The 13,820-nt window shown below is 42.3% G+C and overlaps 1 protein-coding gene across 15 annotated transcripts in view; it reads right to left on the bottom strand.

The window, feature by feature from the left end:
• The window catches only part of RNF38 (ring finger protein 38), a 146,487-nt gene that overhangs the window by 79,918 nt on the left and 52,749 nt on the right, over window positions 1-13,820 (bottom strand). For 12 of the 15 annotated variants that reach the window (XM_045374462.2, XM_065530350.1, XM_045374466.2 and 9 more), the window contains exon 2: window positions 7,696-7,766. The exons of the other annotated variants lie outside the window; for them this stretch is intronic. In XM_045374462.2, the coding sequence (XP_045230397.2) occupies window positions 7,696-7,766 (71 nt within the window). The remainder of the gene's footprint in view (window positions 1-7,695; window positions 7,767-13,820) is intronic. 15 annotated transcript variants of the gene reach the window in all.

The raw sequence follows: 13,820 nt of genomic DNA, 5'->3' as shown, positions 1-13,820 counted from the left end.
CGGTGACAGGTCTCACTGAACTCCTGCACAACCAGCAAGGCCGGTCTCACTCCCATCATGGCCCAACAGCACCCTTATATCCAGGCAGCCTTAGAGCAAGGCTGAGATCTTGCCCCAGGCTACAAAAGCCTCTGCTGAGAAAGCAGGAAAGGATTTCAGGTCTCGCCCCTACCTGCCTGCCCCAACTTCTATGCCAGTATCTGCACTTTCGGTTTGCCCACTCCCAAATATTGCCCAGGAAAATCTGCATTCAGTCAAAATTATTACAAAGCTAGGCTGTAAATTTTCCCTCCATGGTCCTTTCCCAATTCTAATGGCAGCCTTCCCCAAGGACCCCTGGTAAGATAAAAGTCAGATATGGCTTCCCTGGGGACTAGAAGTGTCTACAGAGCTCTTTTTTGCCGCTGCCTCGATTTTTTTTTTTTTTTTTAAGACAGAGTCACACTCTGTGGCCCAGGCTGGAGTGCAGTGGCATGATCTCAGCTCACTGCAGCCTCCACCTCCTGGGTTAAAGCGATTCTCCTGCCTCGGTTCCCTAAGTAACTGGGATTACAGGCATGTGCCACATGCCCAGCTAATTTCTGTATTTTTAGTAGAGACAGGATTTCGCCACATTAGCCAGGCTGGTCTCGAACTCCTGACCGCAGGTGATCCACCCACCTTGGCCTCCCAAGATGCTGGGATTACAGGTACGAGCCACTGTGCCTGGCCTTGCATCAACTTTTATATTTCATTTGGCTCTCTAAATTCGTATCAGCTCTAGGTAAGGTTAAATCCTTCTCCCATGATCTGGATTTTCAGGTTCCCCAGTGAGGATGTGTGTTCAGAGGCAGACTTTCCTTCCCCCTCTTGCACTTTGGGCACTCACAGCTTTTTGGCTGTCTCATGGAATTTGCAGCGACAACCCGCTTATTTCGAAGGGTCTGTGAATAATTTCGTCTTTACTGTTATGTTCTTGCAGTAGTTCTTGAAGCAAAAGTTCACGATGTGAGTCTCCACACACTGTTTTGTCCATCCGAGTAGAAGCTGCAAGTTAATCCTGCCCTCTTTTGATTTAAAATTACACATCTTACTTGAATTCTAACAGTAGGTTAACGTTTATTTTTTATATTTGAACTATTTATCTAAAAATACCAATAATTCTATAGATTAACAATACTTTCATCACTTTTTTTGGTTTTGGAGACAGAGTCTCACTCTGTCACCCAGGCAGGAGTGCAGTGTCTCGGTTCAATACAACCTCCGCCTCTGGGTTCAAGAGATTCTCCTGCCTCAACCTTCCAAGTAGTTGGGATTACAGGCGTGTACCACACCACACTCAGCTAATTTTCGCTAGAGACAGGGTTTTACCATATTGGCCAGGCTGGTCTTGAACTCCTGGCCTCCAGTGATCCGCCTGCCTTGGCCTCCCAAACTGCTGGGATTCCAAGCATGAACCACCACACCCGGCCACTTCCAGCACTTTTTAAATGAAACACTGCTAAACTTTTACAAATCTAGTTCCTATCTTAAGCTAGAGAATCTTCATCAAGGTACAATCAAGAAACTTGATTTTACAAGGATGAAAAACATTTCATACAAATATGGTGAGAAAAAAATCTGTTAATACTGAAATTCCAATTGTTATTTCTCAGGAGAGAAACTGCATAGAGTGCTGTGTTTGTTTTTACAATCAATATGTAAATCTTTTTTTTTTTTTGGAGACAGGGTCTCACTCCATCACCCAGGCTGGAGTGCATGCAGTGGCTTGATCTCCATGCAACCTCAAGTAATCCTCCCACCTCAGCCTCCTGAGTAGCTAGGTATGTACCACTAGGCCCAGCTAATTTTGTATTTTTTGTACACACAGGGTTTTGCTATGTTGTCCAGACTGGTCAGCTGGTCTCAAACTCTTGAGGTTGAGTGATCCACTCACTTCGGCCTCCCAGAGTGCTGGGGTTACAGGCATGAGCCACTGCGCCTGGCCAACAATCAATATGTAATTTTTAAAAAATAAAGAGGTCAGGCATGATGACTCATGCCTGTAATCCCAGCACTTTAGAAGACCAAAGCAGGTGGATCATTTGAGGCCAGGAGTTGAAGACCAGCCTGGCCAGCATGGTGAAACCCCGTCTCTACTAAAAAAAAATACAGGCAGGGTACAGTGGCTCATGCCTGTAATCCCAGCACTTTGGGAGGCCGAGGCAGAGGCCGATCACTGGAGGTCAGGAGTTCATGACCAGCCTGGCCAACCTGGTGAAACCATATCTATTCTAAAAATACAAAAACTTGCCAGATGTGGTGGTGTGCACCTGTAATCCCAGCTACTCGGGAGGCTAAGGCTGGAGAATTGCTTGAACCCAGGAGGTGGAGGTTGCAGTGAGCCAAGATCACACCACTGCATTCCAGCCTGGGCAATGGAGCAAGACTCCATTTCAAAAATAAATAAATAAATACTAAAAAATAAAAAGATCAAGAAAAAGGAAGTACACAGTCACGGAAGAAAAACTGGTACGTCTTGAGCAAAAATCTGAAAATCTGAAATCTGAAATGCTAGAAAATCCAAAACTTCTGAGTACAGATTTCACACTCAAAGGAAGTACTCAATGGAACATTTTGAAGTTTCAGATTTGGGATGCTCAACCAGTATATAAAGCAAATATATAAAACCTGAAAAATATCAAAAATCCCAAACACTTCTGGTCCCAAGCATTTTAGATAAGCGATACTGAACCTGTTAGTACATTTTCCATCTTCCCTGAAGATGGTATGCATGGGATTACCTATACACAAGCTAGATGGGTGCTTTTTTCCAAGACAAATGAATGAAGCCTACTATAAGGAATTCTTGTCAAGAAAGACTCCTGCTTAGAATCACACATAAGCAGTTTAGGAAGGACTCTCCTATTTTCGTTTCTCAAATGGCCATCCTCCTGGCAATGTATCAAGAACTCTGAAAACGTATATAATTGAGGCTACAAGTTAATTTACCTCAACTGAGGGAATAGTCTTATCAAATTCTTCAATATCTTATCTCATTCTTGGGTCAGATCTAATCCCCCAGCTCAAGCTCGTTCTCACTGTGAAAATGTGACTATTTTCTTTTTTTTTTTTTTTTTGAGACTGAGTCTGGCTCTGTCGCCCAGGCTGGAGTGCAGTGGCCGGATCTCAGCTCACTGCAAGCTCCGCCTCCCGGGTTTACGCCATTCTCCTGCCTCAGCCTCCGGAGTAGCTGGGACCACAGGCGCCCGCCACCTCGCCCGGCTAGTTTTTTGTATTTTTTAGTAGAGACGGGGTTTCACCGTGTTAGCCAGGATGGTCTCGATCTCCTGACCTTGTGATCCGCCCGTCTCAGCCTCCCAAAGTGCTGGGATTACAGGCTTGAGCCACCGTGCCCGGCTAAAAATGTGACTATTTTCAAACTGACAGTAGCTGAGTTAATTTCAGTATCTAAGTGAAACATGACTACAGGCGGTGCGCGCCTGTATTCCCAGCTACTTAGGGAGGTTGAGGTGGGAGAATCCCTTGAAACGTGGGGGCAGAAGTCGCAGTGAGCAGAAATTGCGCCACTGTATCCCAGCCTGGGCGACAAAGTGAGACCCTGTCACAAACAAACAAACAAAAAACTCACATAGAATTCTGAGCCTGACACAGGGTAGGGATGACTTGGAAGAGGATCCTGGAGTAACAAATAGTCATGAATCAGAATAAAGGCCTGGGGGCAAGAGAGAAACTACAGGCAAAGACTGTTGCCAATGGTTCAGTTCCACTGTGACTCTCTGAGGCCTTCTCCACTTGCAGATATATTTCTCCAAGCATGTCACAGTTGAATGGGTAAAGTTAAAATAGGAATAGGTTTCTTCAAACAGCAGAGTACAGACTCAAGCAAGGCAGCTTGGGATGGAATCCCAGTGTACTGCTATGTGATCTTGGGTAAATATTTAATCCTCACTGATAAAACTGGAATAAAGCAGTCCCTACTTCAAAGGGTGTTATGACTACCTGGTTAAGAGCAACCTTCTTCCAGTACTTCTATGCCCCCTTTCCTGCTTTCTTATTCTTCACAACACAAGTAATCGGTTAACAATATCTTTATTACCTTGCCTATTGCTCTATATGTAGTAGCTACTCAAATATAAATGTTTGCTACCTAGAAATTATGGAATATGGCCCTGTGAACGAATGTAAAAATAATGCTGGAGGGCTTGTGTAAATTGCTATGCCCAATATAAATTAATGAGAATTTGTAACTCACAGGATTTAATAATTCACATCAGAGCTGCAGTTTCTTCCAGCACTATAAACTATAAACAGATACACATCAAGAGAGAAACTTTAAGCTGGAGGACAACAGATCAAGCGAAAAAACTGGGGATTGGCCACCACCTCCAAGGCTGTAGAGAGGATGTCCAACAAATACAATGGCCCTCGCACTCCTTGCATGAACTGTGGTTCCATCCCCAGTCATACACGGATTACTTAAAAATGAGAAAACTTTTAAGAAAAATCAACTTTTCTTCCCCAATCTGAGAAACACACCATGCCTGAAAGGTAAGCAAAGACAAGCAAAGAATCAACACGTTTTGACAATGTGCTCAGAATACCTAAGCAAATATTTTATATGACTTGCATTTGATATAGAAGATCTAGTCTAGCCCTAGCACTGTGGGTTACCACTGAACAAGTAATTTCTCCCATGGTGGTCACAGCTCCCAAGTTTATTTTTTTAAAAGCAGGTTGGGGCTAGGCGTGGTGGCTCACGCCTGTAATACTAGCACTTTGGGAGGCCAAGGAGGCAGATCACCTGAGGTTGGGAATTTGAGACCAGCCTGACCAACATGGAGAAACCTCGTCTCTACTAAAAATACAAAATTAGCTGGGCGTGGTGGCAGATGCCTGTAATCCCAGTTACTTGGGAGGCTGAGGCTGGAGAATCGCTTGAACCCAGGAGGCGGAGAAACCTCGTCTCTACTAAAAATACAAAATTAGCTGGGCGTGGTGGCAGATGCCTGTAATCCCAGTTACTTGGGAGGCTGAGGCTGGAGAATCGCTTGAACCCGGGAGGCGGAGGTTGCAGCGAGCCAAGATCGCACCATTGCACTCCAGCCTGGGCAACAAGAGTGAAACTCTGTCTGAAAAATAAAAAAATAAAATAAAATAAAAATAAAAAGCAGGTTGGTATAAACATACTCTATGATCCCTTTAATTCTGAGTGAGAGACTATGTAAGGAAGTGGGGAAGGGAGAGAGAGTGAGTGTGCAGAGGGCAACAGTTTCATCTTAGTTTTTGCAAAACCAATACCCACATGTCATAGAAAGACATCAGGGGGCTGTTGTAAATGTAGGGATCTGATTTTTAAATATGCTATCCACCCAGTCCCCTCCCCAGAATAACACCTGATGATCCTGTTGAAAGCTATAATCTGGCTGGGCACGGTAGCTCACGCCTGTAATCCAAACACTCTGGGAGGCCGAGTTGGGTGGATCACTTGGGGCCAGGAGTTCGAGACCAGCCTGGCCAACGTGGTGAAACCCCATTTCCACAAAAATACAAAAATTAGCCGGGCGTGGTGATGAACACCTGTAGTCCCAGCTACAGGTGGCAGAGGCTCAACAATCACTTGAACCAGGAGGCAGACACTGCAGTGAGCTGAGATCTTTCCACTGCACTCCAGCCTGGCAACAGAGAGAGACTCTGTCTCAAAATAATAAACAAACAAACAAACAAACATAAAAATACAAAAAATTAGCTGGGCACTGTGGCACACGCCTGCAATCTCAGCTACTCAGGAGGCTGAGAATCGTTTGAACCTGGGAGGCAGAGGTTGCCGTGAGCCAAGATTGTGCACTGCACTCCAGCCTGAGCAACGAAGGGAGATTCAGTCTCCCCACCCCCCCCCAAAAAAAGAAAAAAAAAGGCTGTAATCTGTAACTTTTCTTTTATCCACTTCACTTATAAAATGCTAATACTAGAATCTTTACCTGTTTTGTTTCTGACTGTATTCCCTAAATGCCTAGACACAGAGCTACCAATCAATAAGTATTACTTGCTGACTGAATGAGTTGAATAAATGCTAAATACATAGTCAAGAGACCCTAATCCATTTTCTCCATTTCCATTTAGGAAACAATCAATATATACATGGTAGATAGGAAGAAAGGAGAGATAGTTCTTTAATCTGCTGATCTCCTATTCCTTAATAATATTCCTTAAATTCTTTTCCCTTTTTTCCCCCATATTTCCAGAAAAATCTCCTGTCTTAAAAGCACAAAATCAGCTATAGAAAGATTAATAAATTAGAAAACAAAAACAGTTTAAGGGGCGACAGGAAGTAGCTGGCAAAGACAGACAAAAAGCTTATCTTCAGAATCTAAGGTCTGGAGACAACCCGGAGGGCAGTCTGGCTCCTATACTATAAACGAACAAATGGACAGTAGCATAACACACTTAGCAGAAGAAAAAAAATTTAACCCAAAAGCACCTTCATAATTATGATGCACAATCACTTGTAACATTAGTAACCTAAAATGATTTTGCTTTCTCCCTCTATCATCACTCTTAACTTCAAATGCTCATTTCTAAAATCTGCAGTATACAAAATTTTCTGTAGCCGCCTATATATTCTAGAAGTCTCTTTCAGTGGCTTGCCTTTGAAATAAGTTAAAAACGAAACTCATGCCTCTTGACTGGTACAATAATAAAGGAGACTGGAATGCTATGGCTACCACTCCCTGTAAAGAGAGTGAAATCAGTCTGAGCAAAGCTCACAAAGACAAAGAGACCAACAAACAGAACAAAGAAACCATTTGGAAAATCCCAATGATCAACCAACTTCTTGATCCAGCTCCAACACAATAGGAGAGGAGGATCTTGATCAAAACAGCAGAGAAAAAGACTGCTTAGATTGGTCTGCACTGGAAACTACCAAAGGAGTGACAGATTCCTGCATATAACACACAGGAAATGGGAGGGAAGCCACTGGAAACTGGTGATGAAAAAGACTAAATTTAAGTCCATCCGGATCGGCAGCCAGATGTTCCCAACGCCCAGCCCACAGAAATATTTACTGCAAGGGCTGGGCCATCAAGGGTACTGATCAGGTTTCTTTAGAGATAAAAAGAACAAAAGCAAAAAGCACAATGAAACCACCACCAATAGTTTGGACATAATTTAAAATATACATGTATCAGGCCCAAAGTAGACTTCTTGTGTATGAACCAGATCGATTCAATTGACAATCCCCAATATTTAAATTGGCCTTTGTAAACAGAGCCAAAAAAAATTTTTGAAAGTAAAGTATAAGAAGAAAACATAATTCAATGCAATTAATGCCAAAAGTGGACCAAAAGGTAATGTCCAAGATATTTCCAACATGAGTTGCTGAGATAGCTATCAACCTTTGAAACACATGTTCATATATTAAGATAATCTATTCAGGCTGTGCAGAAAAGGAAGCACCATGATGGGGACAGAGGCATAGGTAGGAAAGTGGAGTGTTGATCAAAAGCCCAACCCACCTCAGGTTGAGGAATTAGCCCTAGGTTTTCTGGAGGAGTCAATAATTTGACACACAAACCACCAAGGCCCTCAGCATCTCAACAATGTGTCCCCACAAATCACACTCTTCTTGCCCTAGGCCCAGAGTTATGCAAGAGAATCCAGCAATGTAAGGTTGGCATGCATTTTCACCATGGCAGACATCAACACGAACCTCACCTTGTCACTGTCATCATGACAAATGTGGTCGTGATGGATGGACTGGCACTGAAAAGAAGCACCAACACTACCTACAAGAAAAAGGGAGGAAAGGTTAAGATGCAGTAATTCCTTACATTTAAACTGCTTTACCAATTAAAAATGCTTTTACATCCATGATCCCATCTAATAAAATACTCATAAGTAGACACTGTGGGGATTATTGTTCATGCATTTTAACAGAGGAAAACAAACCAGAGAGGCTGACCCACACAAAGCGGCAGTCAGAGAGTGGCAGATCTAAAACGACAACTCCGGGCCGGGCGCGGTGGCTCAAGCCTGTAATCCCAGCACTTTGGGAGGCCGAGACGGGCGGATCACGAGGTCAGGAGATCGAGACCATCCTGGCTAACACGGTGAAACCCCGTCTCTACTAAAAAATACAAAAAACTAGCCGGGCCAGGTGGCGGGCGCCTGTAGTCCCAACTACTCGGGAGGCTGAGGCAGGAGAATGGCGTGACCCCGGGAGGCGGAGCTTGCAGTGAGCTGAGATCCGGCCACTGCACTCCAGCCTGGGCGGCAGAGCGAGACTCCGTCTCAAAAAAAAATAAATAAATAAAAATAAATAAATAAATAAAACGACAACTCCATTATTCAAACCGCTAACTCCCCCTCTTTCCACTAGACCAAGTGGTCTGCTTTCAAAGTAAGATTAACTACATAAACACAAGCTTTCAATAAGGCAAACTCTCATTTATGAGGAAAAATATTATATTCCTTTTCAGACTACACACTTCGAGAAAAAATTGGTCCTATAAATTCTAAACATATAAGAAACAATCTAATCTGCAATCACGTAACACTTTAAATGTTTTTATTACTTTAAATGTATACATTTTTAATATATCCATTTGTAAACTTAAAACTTTAAATGTTTTTATTACTTTAAATGTACACATTTTTAATATATCCATTTGTAAACTTAAAAAACTACCTTCCAGTAACAACTGCTCTTTAATAATAGTTAACTTTCTAACCAATAAAAACACAAACTATTCAATAAGTGATTGAACAACAGATTACCCATTTTTAAAAGTTTTGGTTTGTACTTCGTACCATAAACAAAATGGTGAGTCGAAGATCTATGTAATATAAAAAATGAGGGCAGTTTTAGACAAAAATGTTAAGTTTTTAAAATAATCTTGGAGGCCAGGCGCAGTGGCTCAGGCCTGTAATCCCAGCACTTTGGGAGGCCAGGGTGGGTGGATCACCTGAGGTTAGGAATTGAAGACCAAGCTGGCCAACATGGTGAAACCCTGTCTCTACTAAAAATACAAAAATTAGCCACACATGGTGGCGCACCCCTGTAATCCCAGCTACTAGGGAGGCTGAGGCAGGAGAATCACTTAAACCCAGGAGACAAGAGGTTGCAGTGAGCCAAGATCGTGCCACTGCACTCCAGCCTGCATGAGTGAGACCCTGTTTCAAAAAAAGAAAATGAAAATAATCTTGGAGTAAGAAAAACCTTCCGAAAGAAGATACTAAACATGAAGTCATAAATAAAGCACGCACATGACTGTGGACCAAAGGTTAACAAAACCCCTCCTGAGTAGCTGGGATTACAGGCACACGCCACCATGCCCAACTAATTTTTGTATTTTTAGTAGAGACGGGGTTTCGCCATGTTGGTCGGGCTGGTCTTGAACTCCTGACCTCGTAATCTGCCCACCTCGGCCTCCCAAAATGCTGGGATTACCGGCATCAGCCACCATGCCCAGCCTCAGACAGTACATTTTAAGATATTATTAATGTTGGGAAGAAGTAACATGAGGCGGGCCGGGCGCGGTGGCTCAAGCCTGTAATCCCAGCACTTTGGGAGGCCGAGACGGGCGGATCACGAGGTCAGGAGATCGAGAGACGATCCCGGCTAACACGGTGAAACCCCGTCTCTACTAAAAAATACAAAAAAATAGCCGGGCGAGGTGGCGGGCGCCTGTAGTCCCAACTACTCGGGAGGATGAGGCAGGAGAATGGCGTAAACCCGGGAGGCGGAGCTTGCAGTGAGCTGAGATCCGGCCACTGCACTCCAGCCTGGGTGACAGAGCAAGACTCCGTCTCAAAAAAAAAAAAAAAAAAAAAAAGAAGTAACATGAGGCTAAAGACTGCAAGTGAGGATCACATGCTTATTTACTATTACAGTAAGAGCTTACTGATACTTCTAGATATGTGGAGCAGAAAATTCTATTTCAGAATCGGATTTGTTTTGTTTTGTCTTGTTTTAAATAACCTTAGTGAGACACAATTCACATACTATACAATTATCTATTATTTAAAGTATACAATTAAATTTTTTTTAGAATATTCACAAATTTGTACAACCATCATCACAATTTTAGGACATTTTCACCACCCCAAAAAGAAACCTCAAGACCGTTTATCTCTTCCCTGAGCCACTGACAACCACTACTCCAACTTCTGCATATTTGCCTATTCTGGACATTTCACATAAACAGAATCATAAAACTAATGTGGTCTTTGTAATCAGGTTCATTCACCTACCATAATGTTTGCAAGGTTCATCCACATTGAACCACATACCAATTCATTCCTTTCTATGGCTAAATAATATTCCAGTATATGGATATACCACATTTTGTTTCACTTTGGGAATATTATGACTAATGCTGTTTTGACATCCATTTATAAGTTTTTATGTGACCGTTTATTTTCATTTCTCTTCTTGGGTCATTTGATTTTCCATTCAACCTTTTGAGGAACTGCCAAACTGTTTTCCAAACTGACTGCATCATTTACAATTCCACTAGCAATGTATTACAGTTCCTCTAGCATTTTTTGAGTAGAATGAACTTTGGAGTCAGACTTCAATACAATTCAGGAATTTACAGACTATGTGAACTTAGGGCAAGTCACTTAACAAATCATATGCCTTCCTCATCTGTAAATGAGAATGATATTATTTACTTATATATAGGTAATTCATAGAGCTGTTCTGAGAGATATTAAAGTTAGATGTATGAAAAAGCTCACAGCACAGTGCCTGGCACACAGCAATTCGAGAAAGGGTACTACAATTAACACTTCTATTCACATCAAGGCTCTGATTTGCCTGTGAGACCTTTTTTATATATATAAATTCAATTTCCCCTGCTGAGACTGAGCCTTGGTCATCTTTATGATCTCCATAGAGGCTATAACGTAACACAATGGTATCTGTGTATCAAAATACATCTAAACATAGAAAAGGTACAGTAAAAATACAGTATTATAATCTCAGGGGATCAGTCATATATGTAGTCCCTCTTAGACAAAAACATCATTATGCGGCACATGACCACACTTTTGTTTACTGGTTTACTATAAAGGTTAAAGACGAACAGCCAAATGAAAGAGGTACATGGGGTAAGATATGGAGGAAAGGGGAATGGGCAGAGCTTCCATGTCCTTTTTAGGCATACCATCCTCCCAGCACCTCAACATCTTCACCAACCCAGAAGCTCTCCAAACTCTATTATTTAAGATTCTTATGGAGATTCCCTTAGGTAGGCATGACTGATAAAAATCCCTGGCCATTGGTAACCGAACTCAATCTCCAGCCCCTCTCCTCTCTCTGGAGGGATGCAGGGTTGAAAGTTCCAACACTCAAATCGCATGAAGGGTTCCTTTGACAACCACCAGCCCTCATCCAGAAACTATCAAGGGGCCCACCAAGAATCACTTCATTAGCAGAAACTCAGGTATAGCTGAAAGAAGTTTATTATGAATAAGACGCTTCTCTAACCCTAATCACTCAGGAAATTCCTAGGGTTTTAGGACCTCTGAGCCAGGAATTGGGGATGAAGAACAAATATATATGTTTTATTATATCACATTATCACAGTGGTCCACTCCCTCGGTTGTGAGATAAATAATCTAATTTACTGGGTATTCTCCCATGGCTTAATATTAATCTGGGTATTAACTTTCTTTTTTTTTTTTTTTTTTTTTGAGATGGAGTCTCACTCTATTGCACAGGCTGGAGTGCAATGGCATGATCTCGGCTCACTGAAACCTCTGCCTCCCAGGTTCAAGTGATTCTCCTGCCTCAGCCTCCCAAGTAGCTGGGATTACAGGGGTGTGCCACTACGCCTGGCTAATTTTTGTATTTTTGTATTTTTAGTTTCACCATGTTGGCCAAGCTGGTCTCGAACACCAGACCTCAAGATCCACCTGCCTTGGCCTCGCAAAGTGCTGGGATTACAGGCGTAAGTCACCGCGCCCAGGTGAGTATTAACTTTCTTATCCACTCATAACTTCCCATTTTACAAGGGACAAGGGTAAAATTCAAAGAAATACTACTGGCCAGGTGCGGTGGCTCATGCCTGTAATCCCAGCACTTTGGGAGGCAGAGGTGGGCAAGCGGGCGGATCTCGAGGTCAAGAGATAGAGACCATCCTGGCCAACATGGTGAAACCCCGTCTGTACTAAAAATACAAAAATTAGCTGGGCGTGGTGGCATGCGCCTGCAGTACACCTACTCGGGAGGGTGAGGCAGGAGAATCACTTGAACCCGGGAGGCAGAGACTGCAGTGAGCCAAGATCTAGCCTGGTGACATAGCGAGACTCTCAAAAAACAAACAAACAAAACAAAACAAAAAAACAAATAAATACTATTTCAGCCATTCAGGAGAAAATGCCAGCTACATACATGGTAAGCATGAGTCATCACTATTAATTACTATTTATTATAACTATTATTATTTTCACTATTACCATTTATGATAACTAAACATAATACACTTATTTTACAACTTAGTACCTATAGGAGTTCAAATCTTTAGGCTAAAACACTTGAAATCTCTAATATCTTCCCTAAATATTAAATAAGATGAGAAGGTAAATTGCTGCTGTGATTTCTACTATAGAGAAAAGACTGATATTCACAGTGGAGATAAGAGAGAAGAATGATGGCTACCAGAGGCTGGGGAGGATAGAAGAGGGGTTGGGTGGGGGAAGTAAGGATGGTTAATGGGTACAAAAAAAATAGAATGAGTAAGATCTAGTATTTGATAGCACAACAGGGTGACTATAGTCAATATAAGTTTAATTATACATTCTAAAATAACTAAAAACAGTATAAATGGATTGTAACACAAAAAATAAATGCTTGAGGTAATGAATACCCCCCGCTTACCCTAATGTGATTATTAGGCATTGTATGCCTGTATCAAAATATCTCATGTACCCCCATAAATATATATACCTACTAGGTACCCACAAAAATTAAAATCTAAAAATTTTTAAAAAAGAAAACATAGGGCCAGGCACAGTGCTCACGCCTGTAATCCCAGCACTTTGGGAGGCCAAGACGGGCAGATCACTTGAGGTCAGGAGTTCGCGACCAGGCATCGTGGCAGACACCTGTAATCCTAGCTACTCCAGAGGCTGAGGCAGGAGAACTGGTTGAACCTGGGAGGCAGAAGTTGTAGTAAGCCGAGATTGTGCCACTACACTCCAGCTTGGGCAACGGAGTGAGACTTCGCCTCAAAAAAAAAATGAAAAAAAAGAAAAAGAAAATATAAATGACTTTCGATATATACAAATGTTAATTAAGCTTTTCTCAAAAGAAAAATGAAAGTAAAAATGACACCAAGATATACCTTGTCACCCACCAAGTCAATAAAAACAAGAAGTTTGATAACACGCTATATTGGAGAAGGTATGAAAAAAACAGGCTCTCAAACATTGCTAGTAGTAGATATATAAACTAGTACATCTTCTAAAAAGAATAATTTGGCAGTTAAATCACTCAGTGAAAATCACATATAACTTTTAGGACAGGCACGGTGACTCATGCCCGTAATCCCAGACTTAGAGAGGCGGAGGCAGGTAGATGGAGATGGTAAGGAGATGGAGACCATCCTGGCCAACATGGTGAAACCCCATCTCTACTAAAAATACAAAAATTAGCTGGGCGTGATGGCACACGCCCATAATCCCAGCTACTCGGAGGCTGAGGCAGGAGAATGGCTTGAACCTGGGACGTGGAGATCGCAGTGAGCCGAGATTGTGCCACTGTACTCCAGCCTGGCGACAAACAGAGCCTCAGGGAGGGGAGGGGAGGGGAGGGGAGGGGCTTTTGTTTTTTG

Source organism: Macaca fascicularis, chromosome 15 (assembly GCF_037993035.2).
Source record: "Macaca fascicularis isolate 582-1 chromosome 15, T2T-MFA8v1.1".
Classification (NCBI taxonomy): Eukaryota; Metazoa; Chordata; class Mammalia; order Primates; family Cercopithecidae; genus Macaca; species Macaca fascicularis.
The sequence above is the reverse complement of the archived record's forward strand: the minus strand, read 5'-3'. Positions and strand labels throughout refer to the sequence as shown.